The sequence below is a fragment of the Rhinolophus sinicus genome, chromosome 13 (assembly GCF_057876585.1).
Source record: "Rhinolophus sinicus isolate RSI-liver-muscle chromosome 13, RSI-T2T, whole genome shotgun sequence".
In the NCBI taxonomy this organism is placed as follows: domain Eukaryota; kingdom Metazoa; phylum Chordata; class Mammalia; order Chiroptera; family Rhinolophidae; genus Rhinolophus; species Rhinolophus sinicus.
In genome coordinates, this window is record NC_142513.1 from 553,619 (window position 1) to 577,787 (window position 24,169).

At 59.7% G+C, this 24,169-nt stretch overlaps 1 protein-coding gene and 1 long non-coding RNA gene across 16 annotated transcripts in view; one reads left to right on the forward strand and one right to left on the reverse strand.

The window, feature by feature from the left end:
* Positions 1 to 8,956: 8,956 nt before the first annotated feature.
* KCNQ2 (potassium voltage-gated channel subfamily Q member 2) overlaps positions 8,957 to 24,169 on the forward strand; it is a 47,933-nt gene continuing 32,720 nt past the window's right edge. For 4 of the 15 annotated variants that reach the window (XM_074318044.2, XM_074318047.2, XM_074318049.2 and 1 more), the window contains exon 1: positions 8,963 to 9,488. In XM_074318044.2, coding sequence (XP_074174145.1) covers positions 9,193 to 9,488 — 296 coding nt within the window. In that variant the 5' untranslated portion in view covers positions 8,963 to 9,192. Of the gene's footprint in view, positions 9,489 to 24,169 lie in introns of all 15 variants that reach the window. The other 11 variants (XM_074318051.2, XM_074318055.2, XM_074318053.2 and 8 more) reach the window with 9 other exon arrangements.
* LOC141568286 (uncharacterized) lies at positions 17,999 to 22,870 on the reverse strand. The gene is made up of 3 exons (XR_012491404.2): positions 21,791 to 22,870; positions 20,319 to 21,637; positions 17,999 to 19,714 (listed from the first exon to the last, which is right to left on the reverse strand). It is a non-coding gene; the product is annotated as an uncharacterized LOC141568286 (long non-coding RNA).

The window sequence follows — 24,169 nt, forward strand, 5'->3', positions numbered from 1 at the left end:
GAGATTGCACTGAAGGCCTACCTGGATAATCCAGGATCATTTCATCTCCAGATCTTTAATTTAGTCACTTCCGCAAAACCCTTTCTTGCCACATGCGTCACACATACCACAGGTCCCAGGGACTGGGCCCTGAGATCTTACTATGCTGGGTGATGCAGCCAAGGGTGGGCGGTGCTGCCAGCTGGGAGAGACGGGCACACGAGGGTCAGTGGTACCTGCGGAGGGTCTGTGCTGACCTGCAGAGGCCTCCACGGAGGGTGGCAAATCGAGACACAGGACACTCAGGCGAATTTGGATTTCAGATAAACAGGATAATTTTTAATACAAATCTGTCTCGTACAACACTGTCACTAACAAATGTGAATACACTTGTTTACCTGATGTTCAAACTGGGCTGTATATGTTGGCGACGCTGCCCAGGGGATCCGGGCACCTCCTGCCACTGTCCTGAGCCCCTGTCCCTTCCTGAACCTCATCGGCCACATTTGCGGGTGGGGGGACCTGGCGTGACCCTGCAGGGCCTGTCTGCCCAGGGCGTTGTCCTTACCCACTTGGCCCAGTTAGAATTGGGGTCAAACCCAAGAAACTTGCCTGCCTGAGACAGGGTAGAACTGAAAACCTGGCTCCAGACTGCGGTCTAAGGAGGCCCCCTGAGTGGTCCCTGAGGGGCTCCTCACCCTGTCATCGCCATCGCTGTTGGGAACTCTGGGAACCCTGGTTACCCAGAAGCCACTGGTGGGGGGGGGGCGATGTCAGACACCTGCCCTCTTGTGCTGGAGGCCACACTGCCAGCCCTCCAGGTAGGTGTGTTTCTGAAATGGGGGCACAGTCCTTTTAGGCTTGTGGACTCCTGTGAGGGCTTGAGGACAGAGCTGGGAGCATGTCCCCATTTCCACCAGTGTGGTGGAGGGTGGGGCTTCTGAAGAGAGTCTCCTGGCCTTGGACATCCCTTTGGAGTGGGTGATGGAGGCAGGCCCAGGAAGCTCAAGTGCCCAGGTCTGACTCCTGGCAGGGCTCTGGACATCTCTTTGTCTTTGGTGCCGGGCTCAGGGTGGGGTCCATGGCGGGGGAAGAGGACAGGGACTGGAGGAGGCAGATGGGAGCTCAGCCAGGTGGGGACATGCAGTAACTCCAATTGTCCACAAGGTGGCAGCACACGCAAGCTCCTCTCCCAGGATTTTCCCACTGACTTCCGGGTAGGGGGCTCCGCAGCGTCCAGCACACTGCCAGCAGGGAGGTGGGCAGGGGTTCCATCTGAGGCTGTCCCTGGAGCAGCCCACACTCTGTGAAGGGCTTCTGGGGACGGTAGGCCTTGGCCACACCTCAGGCCTGGGAGACAAACTGGGGTGAGATGTGCCCGCCTGCCAGGAGGCCAGGCTGGGTGGGGCACGGGCAGAGACCCCTGTATTACACTCTGGGCAGGTGGGTCTCAAGCCTTCTCAGTGTCAAATGTCACTGAGGCTGCATCTGTGGATACTTAGTGTACTGGAAATGATAACAGGAATATTTAAAACAAGAATGCATAGGTATTCTAAAGGATCTTGTTTTATGTACTATATGTATCAGAGTATATTGCAATATAAATAGAAACGTCTATGTATATATGTATAAATTTAATATAAAAAGAAATGTCTACATATAAATAATGCAAGCAACTATCAAGTGTCGTACCAACAAAAACACCAAATAAACTTTGAAAACTAAAAGTACAAACAAAACAAAACAAAAAACAAAAATGCAGAAACACACAGCATGGCTCCTGGGAAACTCTCCTGCACAAGACAGAACACGAGTGTTGTTGTGAACACGGTTTTCACCTTGAGAGCCTTCTGGAAGGTTCTTGGGAGCCGGACGCCTGGATGATCCTCTGAGAACTGCTGATCTCAGTGGCAGTGCCGGCGGCAAGGGTGCAGGTTTGAGTCCCAGCTCCACCAGCTAAGCCGAGGACAGAGCAGGTGGCACCTGAATGTGGAAGGTGAGATGACCGCTGTGGTCAGGTGCCCCGGGTGCGGCCCTTGGAGTCGGGGTCTGGAGAGGGGGCTGAGGTGGCCAGCGGCTGGTGCAAGTTCAGGGGTAGGAGGAGCTGGTGGGTGGGCGGGGAGCAGGGGAGGGGGCGTGGTGTCAGCTTGGGGAGCCGGGTGGGCAGCTGGCCAGGGTGTGGGCTGTTGACGGTGTGTCCTGGGTGGGGGGTGGTACAGCCTCAGGACCCAGGCCCAAGTGGGGCCCATGGACGCTCACTCCTGGCTTGCTGCCGAGGCTGCCTAGGACTCGGAGGCCTAGAGAGGTACCCGTGTGACACCGCAGGGCTGATGGTGAGCCGGGGCTCTGTGAAGCAGGCCCAGAAGCCTCCACTGGCTGGTGAATAATTGAAAGCAGGTGTCGTGCTGGGCGTCCGGCGGGGTCTCTGCTCCCGCTCCCCATACAAGAACGCAGGATATGGTGAGGCCAAAAAGGAACACCCACGGAGCCATAGGTAGGGGAGTCATACTAATATATTCTCTCTCGCGGCACTATACTCTCACTGGAGGCTGGATCCACACTGTCCGCAACCAGCCATCCTAACTGCAATCCGCGCTTGCCAGCCCAGCTGCCATCTTCTTGCTAGCCCCCATTCTTCTCTCTTCTAGCGTAGCCACAGCAGTTATATTGTGGCCAATGGCTCACTGGTTACAGCTGACGGCCAACTAGCCACAGCTGATGGCCATGCAATCACAGTTGATGGCCATTTACTACCTGAGCCAGCACCTGTCTATGTGAGGCCGAGAGCCTGGAAACTACTTTCTGGGGCTCTGCCCCCACAGCAGGATCCACTGGGACCCCACTGGCAGCTTCAATCTGCTCTTTGGGGGCCTCTGAAAAATTCATGAGTTTTTGAGGCTGCGGGTCCCGCTGACCTGGCCAAGTCTGACCTGTCTCCTGCCCTTGCGCTCCGGAGGCGCCCGACGCTCCCCCCGGCTGCAGGATGGCCCTAGCAGTGGCTTCAGACCCCAGCATTTCTCACCGGTGAGTGAACGTCTTTGTGGGTACCTGTGGGTATGTCTCCTCCTGGGGCCTTGGAGTGGTACCGTGGTGTGCTGGACTGCTTACGTGCCTCTGGTGCGTGAACCCAGCGTCTGCTGTGTGTTGCTGTGTGGGTGTGGCCTGGGCGTGGACCTGTGCAGATCTGTGTGGGGCTGTGTGCAGTGTGGGGAACGTGGTGGCCTTGGGCGGTGGGGCAGTGAGTGTGTGCATGTCTGTGTGCCCATACATGCCAGAGAGAGCACGTGTGTGTGATGTGTGTGTGAGCACGTGTCTTGGCTCTTCCTCCACTGACGGCTGGCAGCCTGGAATCTGGGCTGAGCCCCGAGGAGGCACCATGGGTGGCAGGACCCAGGCAGCATTGGGCAACTCTCCCTGTCCTGCAGCCCTGGGGGGCAAGCCGGTCAGGCGACTGGACTGGCAGGGTTATGAGCTACAGGAGACTCTTGGCTCCGCTGGGTTGGGCCAAGGAGGAAGGAAGAACGGTGTCTGGAGAAGCTGTGGGAGCCGGCTGCTCCTGGGGTCTCACTGTGGGGTTTGGCTGGGGAGGAGACCCAGGAGAGCCATGGGCGGCTGGGACACCCATCAAAGCTGCATGAGGCAAGGACAGCCCAGCTGTGATCACTGCCTCGCCATGCCAGGGTCTGGGCCTGGACTGTGGGCTGTGGGGCCCACAGCGGGGGTGGGGGCTGTCCTGTGCACTGCAGGAGGCCCGCTCCTACCCACTAGGTGCCTGTAGCACCTGCCTCTGTCATGGCAACCAAAAATGTCTCCAGACGTTCCCAGATGCACCCTGGGGTCCAAAGCCACCTCTTTGGGTGAGAGCGAAATGGCCTAAATGGCTCTCATTCCATGGGTGGGACATTGGGACAGGATACCGTCAGTATGTCTGAGTTGGGGGCACTGAAAGATCATTCCTTCTAGCTGCACCCCATGGGAGGGTCTATAAGAAAGCAAGCAGGGACCTGGGGTCGCCCTGGCACCTCCCTGCCATTTCCTGGACACTGCTCTGTACTGGATGCCCCAGGATCTTTCACTGCTCTGCAGGGTCCTCTTGGCTTAGGTCCAGCAGTCTGGGTGCCCTCGGGCCATGCCCTGCAGTCAGCACCTTGTGTCCTCAGCAATGCCCTGGGTGGGCCCTATTTGCTGGTAGAGTGGTTCATCGGGCCACCCCGGCAGAGCCCTTTGTGCTGGCCCAGGGCTCCAGCTCTATCTGGGCTGATGTGTCCCTGGTTTGCTGGTTCCTGTTCCCCTCCCCACCACTCCCCTGCTTAACATGTGGTGACCTTGTCCTGGGTGAGGGGGTGGGTGGGAGTGGGGACTCGGACTGCCGCCAGGCTCTGCCCCAGACTGGGCTTCTCTGTGCAAAGCCTGCTGGACATCTGGCCAGCAAACAAGGCACTCAAGTGAGCCTGGGCCGGCCATGGGCGGGCAGCCAGGGCCCAGATGCCGACAGCCTGTGTGTGGGCAGGCCGGCTGACCGTTCTGCTGGCGGGGAGCCTGTCTCCACGGCCCAGAGCTGCAGACGCCCATGTCGTCCCACAGCCTACGCCAGCATCCCTGAGCCACACAAGCCCCAGGCCCACCATGGCGGGCTCATCCCAGCTGGAGGCTCCCAGCAATGCCCAGCCCTAGGGCACAGAGACTGTCCATGGCATGGATGAGCAGCTTCTGTGGCTGGGCCAGGCATGAGCGTGTGCACGGCCCTCCTCACTGAGCTCCCTGTCTAGTGGGGAGGTGGGCAGGAGGCAAGCAAATAAATAACAGCTTCAGACTGTGACCAGTAAGCAGAGCTGAGGAAGGGCGGGTCCCACTTCAGGGAGGACCCCCAAGCAGGTCCTCCCTGAGTAGATGCACAGGGACCTCTGGGGCCAAGGGAGGGGACAGCATCCCTGCGGAGGGAACAGTACACACAAAGGCTCTTTCGCCTGCTTGTGGCTCTCCTGTGTGCCCACCGGGGCAGAGGGGGCAAGGGGGGTGGAAGGGGGGACAGAGTAGGTGGGGTGTCTGAGAGCTGCAGGGCTAGATCACACAGGTGATGACCCAGTGGTGAGGAAAGAGTCTGAATATCATCCAAGTGCCTGGGAGTGCTGGCAGGTAGAGATCGGGCACCAACGTCACGCTCCACGTGTGAGCTGGGGGGTCTGTCTGCTCCTCACGTTTTATCTGCTATGGAAGGGGGATGATTTCCACAGATTCTTCATTTGCCCAGAGGTGTGGGAAGGGGAATGTGGGATGCCTCACGCGACAGCCTGTGGGCTGGAAATGACAAAACACAGAACCTCCCAAATACCACCCTTGCTCCTGGAAGCTGGCCAGCGGACTGAGGGGATCGTGGGAACACTCAGCAGGGGGTTCCCTGGAGAACGCAGACTCTACAGACTGACTTCCCTGCTCCCATGTGTCCAGGCCACCTTCACTGCCCAGCCCATCTCGGCCATCACAGGTGGTGTCGTGGTGTTACTGGCGGCTGAGGAGTAGGTGTCAGCTTCCTCACATGATTCGCTGGGTTGCCAGGAGCTGGGGAATTTGTTGAGAGCTCTGATCCTTTAAAAAAAGTATAAATTAAATTTTTATTGAGTTTAGTGTAAGATGTTTTTAAAAAATCAATGCTTCCGTATCTTAAATCTTTTCCTTAGGGGTGGCCAGTTAGCTCAGCGAGGTTAGAGCGCAGTGCTGGTAGCACCAAGGTTGCCGGTTCGATCCCCACATGGGCCCTTGTGAGCTGTGCCTTCCTTAAAAAAAAAAAAAAGACTAAATCTTTTCCTCACTTTCCTGCTCCCCATGAGCTGGATAACAGCGCTTCCTCCTAATGACTAGAATTCCTGGGGGAGGGCTGGGACTTTCTGTCTGCTGGCACTTCCTGTCGCTCAATGATATGATTAAAACAACCAAGCTCCGACCCAGGCGAAGTGGTTAAGAGCCTGTCCCTTCTTCTTGTTTCTCGGCCTTGGGGAGCTTTCCCTCTGGGCCTCTGCCAGGGCCATCTGTTTTGTGCAGGCCTGTGATTGGGGCAGGAGCTCGCTCCTTTTCTCCTGGGAGGAGATGGGGGTGGTGGTGAAATGGGAAACTCTGCTTGGCAGTGTCTGCCCCCAGTGTCCACATGGTCACTGGCCCATGGAACTCCAGCGTGGCTGAATACCTGGATGTCAACACGTCCTATGTGACCACAGAGCATCAGACCTGTGGGGTGTCGGAGATGGGCCACCTCCACCTCCACCCCAGGAACAGCCTCACTGCTGCTGACACCCTCGGTCAGGTCAGCTGGCCGGTGGAAGCCTCTTTCTTCCCCACCCGCTTCCCCTGCCTTCTCTTCTGGTCCCACCGTCCAATGGTAATGCTGTGAGAGTAGTCACGACCCCCAGGGTCACGAAGAGATTTGCAGGAAATGCTGAGCCTGCTTTCTGACTGCACCACTGCGGGAAAGGTTACCGTGTATGTCCCCCCGAGGGAACAATGTAGATGTGCTTTGATTTGTCCTCTGCTGCCAGCAGCCGTGACATCCACTGACCACTCCTCGTGGGCTCTATCTATTCCAGGCTCTGGGAGACATGACAGTGGCAAGATGCGCCCAGAGGCAGGGGAGCAGGCCTTGCATGGCGACCTCCCCGGGGACGGGCGGGGGTTCCAGTGGCCACCATCAAGTTTGTCAGCTCACTAGTCTGTGCTGGGTGGCTCAGTGTAGCCAGTGATATGGGGGACGGAAGGAGGAGGCCACTAGGACGGGGTGAAGGAAGTGTGCTGGGCTCACGAGGTTTTGGGACAGTGTTCAGCGGGGAGGTGCTGAAAGGACAGCTCCTGGCTTGGCCGCCGCAGTGCTGGACGCGGGCCTCCGGCCCCAAAGTCTCAGTGAAAGCCGCCTCCTCAAAGTGGACATGGGCTTCTGAAGTGTGCATCTGAATTTTTCCACTCCTCTTCTCTGGAGCCTCAGTGCTGTCTTGGCAAAGATGGCTTGAGCCTGAAAGCTTTTCCCATCTATTTTTAAATAAATGGGATTCCTATCATTTGCATGATATTCACCCCAACTGAGTGTTTGCATGACTTGCTTTGCCTGAGTTGCATGGGGGGACAGGGTAGGGGCAACCGGTGACCAGACTGCTGGCCATGCACAGCCCATGGAGTGCACGACACAGAATTGAAAACAAGTGATCAATGAACCAGCTCATTGAAAGGATATTCTAAACAGAAGAAGCAGAGATGTTCAAACCTGGATGCAGGACACGCCTTCCAGAACCTACAAAGCGCCATTTGTAGACAAGAGAACAGAGTGCCTAGGACATGATGTCCACCTGCATCTGAGCAGTTTCCCCTGCCAGCCTGGAGTTCCCACTGGAGGGGCCTCCCCGCCCCCGGGGGCATTGTGTCTTCATGGGAACACTTCTCTCTTGCATCAAAAACCCCCAGGAAGGGGCTCCCTTGGAGGAACAGGCCCAGCTCAGGGGACCTCATAGTCTGGGCTTCCCCTTCACCAGTGGAGGTGGCCCCTCCCTCCCAGAGTTTGCACATTTGTGTTGTACTTTGTCGAGTCCTCTGAAGACTGTCCAGTCCTCCTTTGTCACTCTTCAGAGGCGGACTAGCAGAGTCAGCCAGACACCACCCCCTCGTGGATCCAGCTGTGTGGGGAACGCAGGTTGTTCCTTCTTTTGCAACCCAGGCCCTCCCCCTCCCCTTGAACTGACCTTCTTGGAGCCTCTTTCTCAGCCTGGGCTCAGCAGGGGTTCACGCACTTGAAAAATGTCAGCCATTGGGGTCAAACCCACCTAGTGCTGGTGTTCATAGCTAATGACTGGGCATGGAGGCAGGGAGGTGGGGGTCAGGAGTGCAGCCCCTGGGATGTGCCTGTGTGCACAGGTGTGTGTGGCACAAGCTGCAGTCCATCCCCGACATTCTAAATGACTCACAAATTAGCACTGTGCCTACATCGACCATTATGTTTTCTGCCTAATTGAAAAAACAAAGGCCACACGGCCGGGCCACTCACGTTGCAAACCGAAGGGCAGGGATAACGCTGCTTTATGAGCTGAGTCACTGGTGAGGACAGCGCCAGCTACTAAATGGGGTCTTCCCTTGGGGGGACCCCACATGTGGGGTGAATGTGGGAAGAGGCTGAATGTGGTCAGATGAGGGAGCCAGGTGCGGAGGGAGGCTCCAGTGGGGGATGGTGGGACGCTGACAGCATCCGTGAGCAGGGAGCCCTCAGGGGCTGGAGAGTAAGTGCCTTTGGTCTCCTGGCAGCAGGTTCCACAGGGACTCCCCAGGACACCGCTGGCTCCCTGACTGGGCAAGGCCACCTGTACCTATTCCCCACCGAGGGGACAGTCCGCCATGTGTGTCCAGAGCCTGCCCTCCTTTATCCTGGGCTGTGGTACCAGTGTCCCCACTGGCCTCAGGCCTGGGTCTTGCCCTGGGGCCCACCCTCCAACCTCCTGCCCCTGCTGCAGGCCCCTTTTGGGGTCTGCAGACAAAGCCCAGGCCTGCAGGTTGAGTCCGGCCCCACCTCGCTGCCCGCCTTGCCCCACTTCCTGCGGGGAGCCTCTCCCCTGCCTCTTCTTCCCGGACTCCCCCTGCCCAGTCCAGGCTGCCTCTTAGGAAGTCTCCCCAGGCGCCTCCTGCACACCGAAGGGACGGGGTGGGGCTCATGTGGGGCCCACCTAGAGGCCAAGAGCACTAGATTTCCTGTGGGCGGGGCCATCTAACCAACAGCCTGGCAGGAGCCGTACGTCCCCAGCCCTGCTCCGAGGTGTCCAGTCTCAGGGCGCTGGGGCCGCTCAGGCGCGTGCTTGCCTGGTCCTGCCCACCTCACAGGTGACCAAGAGTCCGGCGTTGCTCGTCAGGGCATAGTGGTGGGGGAAGCGGGAAAGGGTGCGCTGGGTGGCAGGGACTCCTGGCTCAGCGGGTGCTCAGCTCCTCTCATTTCCCGCCCCTGCACTGCCCTCCTGCCGCCCGCGCGGCGTCGCAGGGGTTAACGGGGGGCGGGGCGAGGCGGCGGGCGGAGCGAGGTAGCCGCAGCGTCTCCGCGCGCGGCCCGGGCGGCTGGAGCGCGGAGCCACCGCCGCCGCCGCCTTGGCCATGCGGCTCCCGGGCCGGGGGCCTAGGCTCGGGCCCGCGCCGCCCCCCGCGCGCCGCTCCCGCTGAGCCCGTGTCCCCGCCCGCCCGCCGGGCGCCGCCAGCACCATGGTGCAGAAATCGCGCAACGGCGGCGTGTACCCCGGCCCGAGCGGGGAGAAGAAGCTCAAGGTGGGCTTCGTGGGGCTGGACCCCGGCGCGCCCGACTCCACCCGGGATGGCGCGCTGCTCATCGCTGGCTCCGAGGCCCCCAAGCGCGGCAGCATCCTCAGCAAGCCGCGCGCGGGTGGCGCGGGCGCCGGGAAGCCCCCGAAACGCAACGCCTTCTACCGCAAGCTGCAGAATTTCCTGTACAACGTGCTGGAGCGGCCGCGCGGCTGGGCCTTCGTCTACCACGCCTACGTGTGAGTGCCCGCCAGCCGCGGCCACCGCGGTCCGTGTGTCCGAGCGCCCGCGTCCCTCACATCGTGCTCTGGGGTCCGAGCCGGGACGGCGTCCTGGGTAAAGCGAGGGGCGGAGATCGGAGAGCTTTGTGGAGAGCTCCCGCAGGAAGGAGTTCTGGGGCCCGGGGTTTCAGGTCATGGTGAGGGCCCTGGCTCTCCTCCCCAGGCTGGGTTGCATCAGCCCCTCCCCCGCAGAACTGGGTGTGCGGCGCCGCGTCCTTCGCTCCTCTGCCCCGAGGCCCCTCCCCATGGCCACTGCACCGAACAAAGGGCCAGCGGGGATGGAGGGCGGCGCTGCCGGTCCTGCCTCTGGATCTGGAGGCCCGGCACTCCCCTGGGCTGGGTTCCCCCAAGGAATGGGGGTGATGGGGGGAAGAGCTGGCCTACCCTCCCCGTCCCTCCAAGCTGCTCACTTCGACTTGAGTGAGTTTCTGGGTTGCGGAAATGGGGGAGGGGTGCTAACATTACTCCCCTCCCTCAGCCCTAGGCTGAGGACAGTTGACCCCCTGCCCCTGGCGCCCGCATCTCCCTGGCCTTGCCTGCATCTGTGACTCCCCCTGCCCCAGGGCAGCCTGACCCCGTCTGTAGCTCCTAGCTGGAGGAGCAGGTGTGTGCCTGTTATGCCCTGCACATTCCCGGCTCGGGATTCCTTAGCACAGTGGACACCCAGGAGGAGGGGTGCCGCTGTCTTGGGGCCTGCCAGCCCTGGCTCTAGAAGGGGCTGTCTGTCTCCCCAGCCCTCCTGAAGTCCTGGCCCCGGGGGCAGGGCCTGCGGCTCCGGCTGGCTGGCTGACTGGCATTGTGTGCACATGAGTATTCGTGTTGTGTTTGTGCAGGTGTGTGCATGTGCGTCCTGTGCTGTTGTGCACAGCTGCGGAGCCCTCAGGTACTCCCCCTCCCATCCCAGCTAGACTGGGGCCAGGACTCGGCCATTTTGTATGAAAGAGGCGTTTTGGGATGGAAGTGAGGGGCAGAGTCTGGGAAACTCTGCAACTGACCATGTACCCACCTGGGATGGGAGGGGTGTGTGCCTGTGACCCATTCAATGCGTCCATGTACCTGGGCCTCTGTGCCCTGGACAGACCCTCTGTGGGATGGGGTCAAAGGCCCTGGGAGGGACTTGCCAGGCTGCTGTGGGGGAGGGTGTCCTGGGGGTCCAGCCTCAGTGCCCAACCTCTCTGGGCATCCCAAGAGCAGCAGGCCCCACTGCCCCCTCCCCCCAGGTGGCTCTGGCTGCTCATCCTTGAAGAGCCCTGTGTCTCACCAGTGACCCACCCCTGACACCTCCTTCCTGCCTGGCTGGGGGCCAGTCTTTGGTCAGCGAGGTCCTCGCCTGAGGTGACGTCCAGTACGTGGACAGAGCCCACCCCCACAGCCCAGCAGCCGGGACCCAGTCTGACTCATGGTGTAGCTTCTGGAGGGTTTACTGTGCTTGGGGCATGAGAGTCCCTGGTTGGCAGCGTTTCCTGGGGTCCCTCTATGTGGTTCTGGCCCTGGTCCTTAGTGTTCTCTCCCTGTCTCGGTTTGCAATGGTCGGCCCCTCTGTGCCTACTGCCTCCTAAAAGCTGCAGCATCCAGAATCAGAAGCAGAGTGTGTGGGGTCCCTGGGTCAGGCTCTGCTTTCGTGTGTGTATGCGTGTGGGGGGGTGGGGGGTGGGGGGAGTCTCTGTGTTGTCTCCTGGGGTAACCCTGCATGAGGACAGGTGGGGGTTCATGTGTGGGGGCTTCAGGGGCATTGGCCCTCATTGTCAAAGCAGCCCTGCCCTTCGGCCTGCCCAGGCCCCTCCTCATCCTTCCACTGAGGGCACAGGCTTCTCTGAGCTCCCCTTGCCCCCAGCTCACCAGTGGGTGGCTCAGAGTCAGGGGAAGGCAACCCCGTCGCAGGGGTTTTTCCTGGGGAATGGGGTAGGCAGGAGGGGTCTCCAGCAGCTGCTCTCTTAGTCACTTAAGTCCAGTCACAGAATCTCAGCAGACCACAGTTTTCCCATCACCAGTGGGCACAGCTGCTCCTTGCCCCCAGGGCGTGGTGGAGATGAACTCCCAGGGCTGGCCCAGTGGGCTGTCCCTGAGTGGTGACATATCTAACCTGCTATTGATGCTCATGGCCCATCCCCCCTGTCCCCCCTTTGAGTTGTGGAATTCTCCACTGTCCCTACTTCCAGCCCAAACATGGGGCCCAGCCCCTCCCTTACTCAGGAGGCCTTTACTGCCTCCCCATGCTGACCTCTGGCCTGGGGACCGAGTGTCCCACTGTCCCTGTGCCCCTGTTCCCTCGCCCAGCTCAGACAGACCGGCTTGGCTCATGCTTGTGTATCATTCGGTTGGTGGACTGTTGCTGAGTAGGGCCTGGGGAAGGCAGGGGAGGGCAGGGACAGGCCAGGGCTGGCAGTCTTGCTGCTGCAGACCGTCCTGACTGAGGACCAGTCCCGGGGTCTGGGGTAGCGCCCAGCCTGCGTATGCCACTTCTTTGGCCTTTTGTCCCCAAAGCCTGCTTTCTGGAAGGTGGAAGTGTCCCGGTGGATCCCAGGGGCAGCTGCTGTCAGAGGAGGGGAGGGAGGCGGCTGCCCTGTGGCCCCCAGGCTTGGTGGTCGCCAAGCCAGGTGCCCCCACCCGCCCCTGCCCTCTGCGGAAGGGGTGTTCTCCACAGATGTGCTCTGGGCGTGGAGCCGTGGCCATCTCTTCCTCTGTCCGTGAGCTTTTCCAGAAGCACTTCTAGAGACAGGTGCCTTCCTTGATACAACGAGGTGTTGGCCCGCCTGGGCAGAAACAGTTTGGACCCGCCTCTGCCAGCCCCAAGGTCCCTGGAGGACCCCTTCCTCTGCTTGTGCTGGATGGGGAATGGGCCCTCGGGGGGCAGAGCTGCCCCGAGTGACTGCTCACCCAGATATGGGCGGTGCCCCGGGGCGCACAGGGGTTCAAGGAGGAATTCTGTATGAGCAGGTTGGACGGCCTCCTCAGACATTGCCAGTAGTGGGGGGCTGTGCACGAGGCGCTGAGCTGTATGGGTGGGAAGGGGCACGACCCTTTAGAAGCTCCCCCCATCTTCCACCCTCTCGTCCCCGGGCAGGGTCTGTCCACCCTGAGTGTGGGGAATCTCTGTGAGACAACTTGCTAGGTATAGGGTCTGGAGTTTGCACGAGTTTCCCAAAGTGTGAGTGCCATCAAAAAGGCCCCAAACCACCGTGTCAGGGATGTGTGTCCACTCCAGGAATGCCCACAGGGGAGGGACCTTGGAGAACCCAGGTCCCCATAGTCACGGGGAGCCGGTAGTACCCATCACAGGGTCTGGTCTCCATGTGGCTTGAGGTGGGAGTGGGAAAGAGAACTTACACTTATTGAGCACCCACTGTGTGCTGGTCTCAGGAATTTCTCCCTGCGAGAGGTTCATGTCGCCCCATTTCACTGGTGGAGAAACTGAGGCCAAGAAAGGTTGAGTGAGTTCCAGAGTTGCCACACTCAAGCTGAAAGGGTGAGTGTTTGGGGCACAGGTTGCCTGACCTTGCCAACATCCAGAAGCCACTTGGAGCTGCCGGGATGAAACTGTTTATAACAGGCCGACGGAAACCGCCTATATGGGCAGTGGGAGGGGCTTGACCTGCTCTATTTTCTGAGCTGTTTTCCCTTGGCTGAGCCACCAAGTCCTCTGTCGTCTTTTCAGAGGCCTGTGGCTAGGGGCTGCAGGGTCAGGGGTTACCTCCCTGCTTTCCAGCATCAGGGTAGAGTCTGGGTGCCTTCCCCTGGGTGGCCTTGGGTAAATCAGTGCAGTCACATTTTCGCCCCCCTCACCTGTCTGCCCTTGGAGTGCAGGCCCATGTGGGAGGTGGAGCCTCTCCCCTCAGCCTCGGGCCGCACACCTGCCATTGTCCTCTTTGGTGTGACTGCATTTGGGGGTGAGTGCAGGCTTGGGGGATGTGGCCAGGGTCTCTCTCCGCTGACGGAGCATTCTGTGCTTCCAAGAGGGAAACTGGAGTCTGAATGGCCAACTTCCCTGAGGTCCTGGGAGGAAATGTCTATCAATCGAGGAGCAGGAGAATCTTATGGAAATTTCCCGGAAGGTGAAAATGCCTGGAGTTGTGGTTCCAAGGGAAACCTGGGCTATTGGATGACCTCCAGCCTGTCTGGAGGCCTCGTGCCTCCTTGCAGGATTTCCCACCCTCACCCAAAAATGTGAAGTGAAAGTAATCTACGACAGTAAAATATGACACCGAGCAGTAAATCTCCACACATTCCATGTCTGCAAGGTAATAGGTGGTAGGAAGCTTGGCTCCTGTGTTTCGCAGTTGCAGCAGAGAGAATCTCGGTTTTATTAGAAATCAGTCCAAGTCACATACTAAAACTAGGCTCGGTGGACACTCAGAAGGGGGCACCCACGGCTTGGCCAGCAGGCTCCCAGCCGCCATGTGGGTGCCCCTGCTCTGACCTTGTGCCCACCACGTGGGGGCCCTGCTCCAGGGGCCCGAGGATGCTTAAGCCCATGGATGTTTTTGAAGAAACTGACCACTTCCAGGAGCATAAGCTGAGTCCAGTGGTGGGCAGGGCATTTGAAGGTGCTGTTTCCCCAGCTTGTTTCAGTCAGTAAGTTAATGCCATGCTCCTGCCCATCCACGATGCCCACCCAGCGTGTCCACGTGTGGCCATCACATGACAAGGTGCTCGGAGTCCATGCTGGTGAGAGCGACTAGAACTGGGTGTTCTCAGCGACCCACGGAAGGAACAGGGCCCAGAGGACAGAGAGCTCTTTGGGCATTTCATGGAAGGCGCTGACAGAGGGCCTTGAGTTGGGGGGAGGGGGGCCCCTCAGAGGGGAGGACTGGGCTCAGCATGGCTCTGAGCCCTCCAAATGCCCATTTGAGGTTGGACGGGGGGCTCAGGCCAAGTCCTATTAGAGCCTCAGGATGGTGGGGAGGCCCTGGGCTGGGGGCTGTTGCCCCTTCACCAGGCCAGGCATGTATCCCACATCTTGTTAAACACTACAGACTGGGCTGCATGGGTTACCTCGCAGGCGGGTCATTTTAAATGTTTTCAGGTATAAATGTGGGATCATTCTGAGATGGAAATTGCTGGAACGTGCATTAGTAACAGATATCGGCTTGCTACCCTCACTGAGGCCAGGCCCATCTCTGTTAGATGTGTTGTTAGAAGGTCCACTATGCATCATGTGAAGACAGTTCAGAGGGTGTGTTTGGGAGGATGGTGCGGGGTGGGGACCGTGGGTTCTGGGCCAGCCTGGCTGGGATCCTGCATGCACGGACCTCGAGCTTCCTCGTCTGTAACGTGGGTGACGATTCTGTGAATCACTGAGTGCACTGCTAGCTGTGTGTGACGTCCACGCAGCTGTGGCTGTCGTCGTCGCCATGACCGCGGCCCAGCAGAATGAAAGGCCACGTCCTGAATGGGGAGTGGAGGGCCCGGCAGATGAGGGTTGGCATGTGCTGACGGCACCCTCGGCCATCTGTCCCTGAGCCCAGCCTTGGCCACTTCTCAGCCCCGTCGACAGTGGCTGGGCCTGGATGAAGGTGTTACTGAGCTAGGGCGCGCTGCCCCACACGCATAGAAGACAACACTGTGACACTGGCTTTTGAGAAGAGAAAGAGCTTTTATTGGCGAGCTCCGAGGCGAGGAGACAGGAGGCAAGGCTCCAACCCGTCTCCCCATCCAGGGTCGGGGCTGGACTTAAGGGGTTTCAGCACCAGACCTTCCTGGACAGTGGCCCCTTCACTTCTGAAAAGGTTCCTGCTTCCGGTTCAGTCATGGCTGGTGCTTTGGTCCCGTGGGCAGAGCAGTTACAAGTGATACTCGTGAGTGGGGAAAACTTTGGTTCTGGGTCCTGTTAGAAGCAGGAATGGATCAGTTTGAGCTGGTTTTACAAAGGGCTTTGAGGCTGCTGTTTAGACGTGAGGCCGCACGTTGGACACGAGGCCCGGGTCTGACACTTGTGCAGGGAACTGGCTGCTTTCCTAAGGAGACGGTGTGCCCTGCACTGTTGGGAGATGCCGTCCTGTTCCACGGAATGGCCTGTGCGCACACAGCCTGAGCTCCACGCATGGACACAGGGACGGTTTTGGCTTGAAAAACAGCGTTGTTGGCAGGTTGTACCAATGAACCCCTAGACTAAAAAGAACTGTGGGGCTCCCATTCCCTGTGCTCAAGGCTGAAGCCACCTTGGGAGGGCACTGACCCCAGAGCTTGGGAGACGCCTGCCAAGCAGGGCTGGAGCTCAGCTGAGCTTTCTCACAGCAATCTGCTGACTGGCCACGGCAGCCCCTTAAAATGCCACCTCCTGTGTGGTGATGCACGGACAGTGCTGGAGGAGGGCGGGCTTTCCTGTTACGAGGCCCGGTCCAATCCACCCCGCAAAGCTGGGACAGCTTGGCTGGATCTCAGGTAGAAATAAGGGAAGCAGACCTGAGATTGTCCCCAAAGAACGTCGTCTTCCACGCTGGGGGGGCTTCTGCACAAACAGCCGCAGCTCTGGGCAGGGCCCTTCAGCCGCTAGGCCTTCCCCTCACGTCTCCGTGTTGGCCCTGCTTTCTGCAGTGAGGCACCCCGCTGACCTGCTCCCAGCTCACTTCCCTGGCAGCTGGTAACACAGCAGTGAGCAGGCAAAGTGAGTCTGCTGTCCTTACCTCAGAAAGATGGCTGTTTCTGAAGCCTGTTTGCCCCACGTGTGAATTGAGAAAGCCACGGCCACAGAGGCAGAGGGGAGGGACCTAGGGCCGTTCCCCAAATGGACGGGTCTAGAGCTGGTGGGCAGCTGGGGTTTTCATTGTTTGAGGCTGGGATGGACCATGCTTTTAATTCAGAAGGAAATAGGGCTGAAGATTTCGAGGGTCCCAGTGTCCCCAGATGGGAGAGCTCTGGCTGTACTGGGACCTGCATTCTGGAGGCTCTGCTGAACCCAGGTGGGAGCCATAGGGACAATATTCCAGGAGAACGCGGTGCTTCTAAAATGACGTGCCCTGTAAGTTTGTGTGTCTCTCTCTGCACCCTGTTCTGTGTCATCTCGCTGAGTGTGCCGGGATTGGTCAGGAGCCCACGGGTCCACCCCCAGCCCTGCTGTGGAGAGTGGGGGGTGCAGTGACGCTAAGGACTGGGGTGCAGGTCCCAGCGTGGGGGTTTCCTTCTGCAAAAGCAGTCTGGGCTCTGGTCAGGTGTGGGGTTCAGTCATGGGAGTCTGGAAAGGGGGTTTCCTCGCCCCACACTGTGTGTTCTTTAGGAACTGGTGAGAACCAGGGGTCTCTGGGACGATGGGTGTTGCCATGAGAACGGGGATGGGGATGCGATGCCTCTCAGGTGCTTCACACACCTGCTGTCATTTACCCCCAGGTGTGGGGCCCCAGGTAAGGTCAGTGGTGTAGCCACAGTGTGTGCCCAGCAGGTGGTGGGCTGCAGGGGCTGCGGCCTTATTCAGCAGCCCCGTGTGCAGTGAGGAGACCCCTACTTGGGCAAGTGACCTGCCTGCCTGTGAGGAGGCTCTGGCTTCTCCCCAGCCACTGGCTGCCCAGAGCCTCTGTCCCGCTGCCCAGCAGTGGGTTGGCCAAAGGGAGGGGACGCTGGGGCGGGCAGGGCCATGCCTGTTCCAGCAACTCTTTGCAGAAGCTCTGGTTGTTGGGGGTTGTGGTAGCTCCACTTGGGGGAAATGGGAGGGTGGGTGTGTCCCAGGCCGCCAGCCTTGAGTCTCTGTGAGCCTGGCCTGCGGGGAGCATCCTTCTAGATTATTCTGGCTGTCTGCAGAGTGCGGCCCCTCCCTCCCCCAAGTCCTGTTTAAGCCACTCCCCCTACTCGGAGACTGTCTTGATCTAACTAGGGACCTTAGAACTTTTGAGTTTTCTTTAACATTTAGGCCTGGAAATAGTACTCGAAGGGTTTGTAGAAGGAAAAGGCCAATTTCTCCTCGGACCCCAGGTTTGGGCGGGAGGTGGTGAAATGCTTCCGGAAGCACCGAGGCGCTCACCAGAAGGGGGTGTGGATGTGGGAGGAGCCATGGCGAGCCCTGTGCCGATTGGTGTGTGAGGCCTGCGCCCCATCGCTAAGCTGGGCCCCTTGGGTGCACAGGCCGCCACAGGAGCCTGGCTCAGTCCACGGAGATTAGGAGTTTGTTCACCCACAGGGACCTAGCCCGTGAGGGACCCGATGGCTCCCCAGGACAGGCCCTTGCAGCAGGAGGGCAGGGCCTGACCTGATGTGCTTGGGGTTCCTGGCAGGGGCGCTGCCCGTGGTCCTGAACACAAGCCCACGGCTAAATCTCCTGGTGGGCACCAGTCTGGCCCGTGGAGAGTGGGGTCTTGGCCCACCGCTGGCTGCCGCTGGGGAAGGGGCTGGATGGCAGAGCTCTCGTCTGGACCATTTGCTTCCATTTCCAGATTCAGCCCATTGTGCTCCCAGGGTTCTCTGCTTCCCAGTTGGCAACCTCTCCCACACCCGCGTTTAATTAGCCAAGAGCTGGATTAATGTGTGTGCAGGAAATTAAGGGTTTTGACCCAGGCAGTGGGCAGACAGCGCCACACAGTCTGAGCAAGGGAGCGCTGGTGACCTCTTAAACACTTGGTTGTGTTTTATTATCTTTTCTGATTACAAAAACGACACGGGTCCATTGTAGAAAATTGGGAAGATGCTGGAAAACGCAAGGAAGAACATTTGTCTCTTCTGAAGTATTTTCAAGCATCTGTGCCCATCTATGCATTTCTTAAACAAGATAGGATGCTGACTCTCTAATGATGTATTGTGGGAATTTCCTCACAGAATTAGATGTGCCTCTGTTGGTATGTCCCAGTGCTTCCTGGGCAGCTGACCAGGTGGCTCTGCCCCCGACTGCCCTCACCTTGGGTCTTCACTGGCTCAGTGGCTTGGGGTGGAGACAACGGCTGTGGGTACTGGTCTGGAGGATGGACCCTGAGGAAGCACACGCCTGGGGTCCAGGACCGAGGCTGGCCTGCGGGGCATGTTAAAATGAGGTCCTGCCTATGGGTTAGCCTGCCATCACTGGAGGTGTGCAAGTGAAGGCTGAGAGAACACTCACTAGGGATGTTTTTAGAGGACCAGGGTGCCAGAGCTACGAGCCATGGGAGCATGGGGACTGGGGGGTGTCAACCAGAACTGGTTGGAGGCTCTTTAGGTTGAGTCTGGGGTAGACTGATGTGGTGGGAAGCAGGTCTGGCCATACTGTCAACCTCAGAGGGGCGACTGGGCAGTGCCACTGTCTTGGGTGACCCTCCCCACCCCTGCTCCTGCACAGGGCTTCCACCTGACAAGGCCAAGGGCTCAGCAGAGAGGGGTGTGTGGAACTCACAGGGGCAGGAGTCAGCCATGGTGACCCTCTGCTCAGGCCAGCTCTTTGGACAGAGAAGGAAGGCACTGTGGGACCCCAAAGGTGCTGTGCTGGGAGTGTGTGTGTCAGGAGAGCTCAGGATGGGCAGGCATGGGGGACACACCCCAGGACTGGGCCCCCAGAGTGAGCTGGGACTGGGGGGCCATGGCTCACAAGGGCAGAGCCCAGTGTAAGCCATGGAAGAAGACACTTCTGCGAGGGGAGCCCCCCAAAGTCAGGGACACCCTTAATCCCCCCATGATGGCGCACACTCTGTGTCCAGGCTTCAGGAGAAAAGGTCGGGCTTCAGCAGGCGTCCTTTGCCTGATGACGGGATGCAGCCACTGCCAGCAGGGCTGGTGCCCGCCATGGCGGACTCTGGAGGGAACAACATGGCAGGCGTGCGGCTCTCCCAGCCAAGTCTGCCTGTCACAGAGGGCGACGCTGCACAGATGGGGAGGGCGCTGCCTGGGGCAGACCTGAGAGCGTGGCTTTGTCTTCTTTCTCTTCTTTCTTTTCCTTTTCCTTTCTTTTTCTTCCTTTTCTTTAATTGTGGTAAGACTCATAGAACACACCATGAATTATTTTAAAGTGAACAAGTCAGTGATATTCAGTGTATTCTCAATGGGGGCAACCACCAGCTCTCTAGTGTCAAGACTTGATCACTCCATGAAAACACCAAGCCCGTTGGTCCCCAGGGCCCCTCTGGCCCCTGGGAATGGGTTGGCTGCTCTGGACATGTCGTGTAATAGCAGTCACACACTGTGTGGTCTTTTGTGTCTGCTGCTCTCACTGAGATTCATCATGTGTCACCGATGTCAGTGTGTCATTCCTGATCAAGGCTGAGAGCATTCCAACATCCCGTCACCTGTCCATTCACCTGTGGGCGACAGAATTGTTTCTCTGTGAGCTGCTGTGCATGGAGCTGCTGTGACGTTCGTGTTGAGTTTCTGTGTGAACACACATTGCCATTTCTCCTTAGTGAGCTGCGTCCACCCCATCGTGGGCTCCCTGGGGTGGGCTGTGTCCCTCCCAGTCTCAGGCCCCCCATGCTCTGCCTTCGGAAGCCCTCAGTCCCACCAGGACACAGGCCTCCTGTCCACGGGCCCCTTCTTGATCTTTTGCTCCCATCCCATCCCATCCAGCAGTGTTTGGAGGCAGCGTGCCATCGAGCCTGTCTGAGTGGGGCTGTGGGCTTTTGCTCTCAAGCTGGATCTGACCTTAGCGAGGGAAGTCTTGGCCACCACTTGTCAGGATGCATGGGCCACCCCTGTGATTGGGTTGTGGCTGTGCACATGGGGGTCTGGGTGAGCAGAGCAGGTGGAGAGCGGTGGAGCCCTGCTTGGAGGGTACCCGCACTAGGAGGGGTCAGCGCCCCCCCTAGGAGAGTGGGCTGGGAAGACTTAGGGGCTGGGCAGCCTCTTGGAGAAGGAAATGTTGAAAATGAAACCTAGGGATAAGGAGAAAGTGGCCCTATGACTGACTTGCTGATCGACGAGACTTCCGGGCAGCAGGAGGAGTATGTGCAAAGGCCCTGGGGCAGGAAGCTGGCCTGGTGAGGGGCAGGCAGGGGCAGGCAGGGGCAGCCGGCACACTTCCTCTGGTCTTAGTGGTGGTGCGGTCTCAGGTGGCTGGAATGAGGCCACAGAGAGATGGGACACAGTTGGACATCCTGGACGGAAGAGCCAAGATGAGGTCCTGGGAGGGAGAGGGACGCCCAGGAAGACCCCCTGCTTGCAGGCTGTGAGCCTGGGTGTGCTGCCACCATCTATGAGAAGGGTGGGGGTGGAGGAGACCCAGGAATGCAGGGGGAGAGTCCAGGGTGTTTGGAGGATGGGGGAGCACCCTCAGTGAGCCTTTGTCCAGCCCTGTGGTCTGTGTGGGGACAGGTGACTAATGGAGAATAACTCACCTCGGTCTCTTGGGATCAGGTGGGAGGCACCTGGGAAAGAGCCTTTTCCCTGTGCTGAGTCAGTGCATTTCCTGCCCATGCTGTGGAGTCCTCTGAGCCCGGCCCTGTGGGGACAGCCACCCATAGCTCCCAGAGCACCTGGGCTTCACCTTGGATACCCACTCTTTCTAGGGGCAGAGGTCTGTGTTGGGCAAATGGCCCGGGGGTCCCCATGAACCTGGGCCTTCTGATGGCTCAGTGGTTAGGGCGCAGCTGGGGGAGGGAGGGAGGGAGGACTCCGAGCTCCACAACCCCGTCCTGGAGAGAGCCCGCGGCTGATGCTCGGGAGAGACACTGGCCATCCTGGGGTCGCTTGCTAGTGGGGGGCATCGTGGGTCCCCTGAGAGCGTCCTCCTGCCCTGGTGTTGGGGGGACTGGTGCTAAAAGGCTGTGGATGTGTAGTGGCTATGTAGCCAGCGGGGGGAGAGGCGGCCACAGGCTGGCCAAGGCCGTTGGCGGAGTCTTCAAATGCTGAGCCAGGAGCTGGGCCTTCCGAGGGTCTGAACTTCCTGAGATGTGGCCTGTCAGGTCCCAGGTGTTTATCGTGCGCGTGCTGTGTACAGGGAGGGCAGCGTTCTGAGCGCTCGCCTGTGTCACCTCCTCGCAGCCTTCGGCCCAGGTGGTGCTACCAGAACCTTCCAACCTCCAATTGGCAGGCTCAGATAGGCGCCCGGTTGGATTAGGGGGCTGGGGACCTTATGTGGGTGAGCCTTGGCCTTAGGAGAGGGTTCCGCTCCGCTCTCTCCGACCCTGGCGGGATCTCAGTGATTCTTCACGTCTGGTTCACGCCTGGAGCAGCTGTCAGCAGCAGGGCTTTCTGTCACTCGGGCAGATTGGAAGTGTCAGTGGGTCCTGAAGGCAGAGCAGTTTATTAGGGGGCAAAATTAGATTCCAGGCTGCAGTGCCAACTGCAGTCCTTGTGGACGAGGGGGGGTAAGGTTCCCTGGGGAGCCCCGCCTCCGGTCTGGGGGCGGGACCTGCTGTGGCCTCATGCTGGCTGCCCACCTGGGGTCCTGGGCACTGATAGGAATGGATGGCATTCTGGGAGGGGGAGTTTCTGCAGACCCTCCTGTGGAAGGGGTGCTGGGGTGCCCCCCGCGTGGCCGCCGAGCTGCCTCAGAACCTCGTTTTCTCTTGTCTGTAAAATGACGTGCCTCCGGCCTCAGGGTTGTCACATGCCTGGTGTACAGCAGAGCTGCTGCGGATTCTAGCCTGTGGGGCTGCGGGTGGGGGCTCGGTATGGGGACCCCGCCCCACCTGCCTTTCCCAACTCTGCCCCAGAGCAGCCTATGGGGGTGCAGTGAGTGGGCGCTGGTGACATGACTTCCTCCCACCCCTGCCATTTACTTCTTATATGTTTATTTCATTAAATATGTAAAATGAGGTTAATAATCCGTCAGTCTTTGGAAGGAGGAGGAAGTTGGCTAGGGGACCCACGGGGATCGAGGGGGGGGCCTCTATTCTGCCTGTGCACAGGCACCCTCCCTGTTGCTCCGCCCTCCCCCCCACCACCACAGGGAGAATCCGGAAGGAGGCGGCAGTGACTTTGTCATGTTTTTCCAAAAAAGAAAGATTTCCTGCAGTCAGATGGGGGAGGGGGAGCGGAGACGGAAGCAGAGGGGTGTCTCTCTGGAGGTGTAGGGGCACCCCCTCCTGAGTGTGCAGGTGCAGACAGAATGCACATATGCCCCAGGACCACCTTGAGGGGTGTCCTCCTGCCCACGCTCCTGCCCCCACCACCCTGCTGGCTGCCATCACCTTCCACCTGCCCTGGGCCCCTCCCTGCCCAGGACCCTGCCACGCCCCCTTCTGTTTCAAAAGAAGGGTCCCTCTCTGCTCAGAGCTCAGGCTTGGCTGGAAGCCCCCCTACATCTGGGAGGCCTGTCCTGCTGCTGGGGGGACAGGCCATGTGCTGTGGGGCCGGGAGTGCTGGGGCGGGCCGACACCCCGTGTGGCTGCTTGTGACTGGGGTGCTCTGGCCGGCACTGGGCCTGGGTGTGTTCGGGACATGGCTCGCTCTCCAGGTGGCCAGTGCTCAGGTGAGCACCCCTTTGAGGTCACTTCCTAGCCGGCCACCCTGCCTGGCCCCCGCCCCCCCCCCCCCCCCCCCCCCCCCCCCCCCGTCCTGGCCCTTAGAAGCTGGGGACCAGCTGCTTGAGAGGCTTGTCTCCTTGGCAACCACTGCTAGGGGCGCGTCCTGACTTTTAATTCATTATCATAATTAGCGGCTGCAGAAACCGCAGGCCCTGCCGTTGGAAACCCCTCCCCTCCTCTTCCCTCCCATCTTTCGACTTTCCTTTCGGTGCAGCCTGGACAGTTCCTGGGCTGAAGGGCTTGGGAACTCCCCCCAGGGCCCCGGGATGGTGCTGATGGTTAGTCCCAGCCTGGGGGGGGGGGGCTGCTCACCTGCCATGCAGGGCCACCTAGGGGCCACAGCAGGGCTGTGCTGTCCCTCGTATCTCCAGAGGGGGTGGAAAGGGGAAAAGGGAGGGGTGCCTTCTTAGTCTGTCAGGAGCCAGAACCCAGGAAGCGGGGGGAAGGCAGGAGCACTGCCGTGCACCCCACTCCCCGCATCTGCGTCTGCGGGAAGCTCCAGATCTGCCCAGGATGACCCTGCGATGGGCTGCATCGCTGCAGGTGGTCACCCCTATCGTCCTGTAGAGGGCGGCCCCTCCTGTCTGAGATAGATCCCAGGCTCCCTGCGGCTGCCCCCCCCCCCCCCCCCCGGCGCAGTGGCCCCAGTGGCCCCGGTCACGGTCACGGAGGAGGCTATGCCCAGGGACCAGGGAGCTGGGGCAGAGCCCTGTCAGCCTCACGGAGCCTCAGTGTTCCGTCTCTAACTTCCCCATCAGGGAGCAGGCGTGCTGCTGTGTGCTCAGGTGACTGCAGACAGGAAGCAGTGTCTTGTCCACTGTTCAGCTGCGTGGAGAAGTGGCAGAGAGGAGGGAGGCCTTGCGTTTGGAGTTGACGCCCATCTGTCCTGGGCCTGCAGGCGAGGCGTGTGGGTGCCCTGTGTCATGGGAATCTGCCGTCTTTGCTTGGGGACGTGGCAGGGCGCCTCCTGGTCTCTCCCTCCCCCTTGGGGTGTGGGCATGCGGGCCTCCTTCCTCCCCTGCCCCCCACCATCTGTGACAGTCTGTTCGAGAACTTCATAAACAAGCCCGGAGCTGTTGCTGGTACTTTCCGGGGTGGGGCCTCCGGGGAGGGTGGGTTTGTCTTCCGAATTGCTGGCATGGCTCCCGACCCCGATCACTGCCTGCTGGGAAGGCTGCACAGCCATCCCTATAGCATGGCCAGGCCATTCCGGAATGTTCTGAGATACCAGTCAGAGCTGCCCTCAGGAAGCAGGGTGGAGAGGGCCTAGTCACCTTGGGACCTGGACCT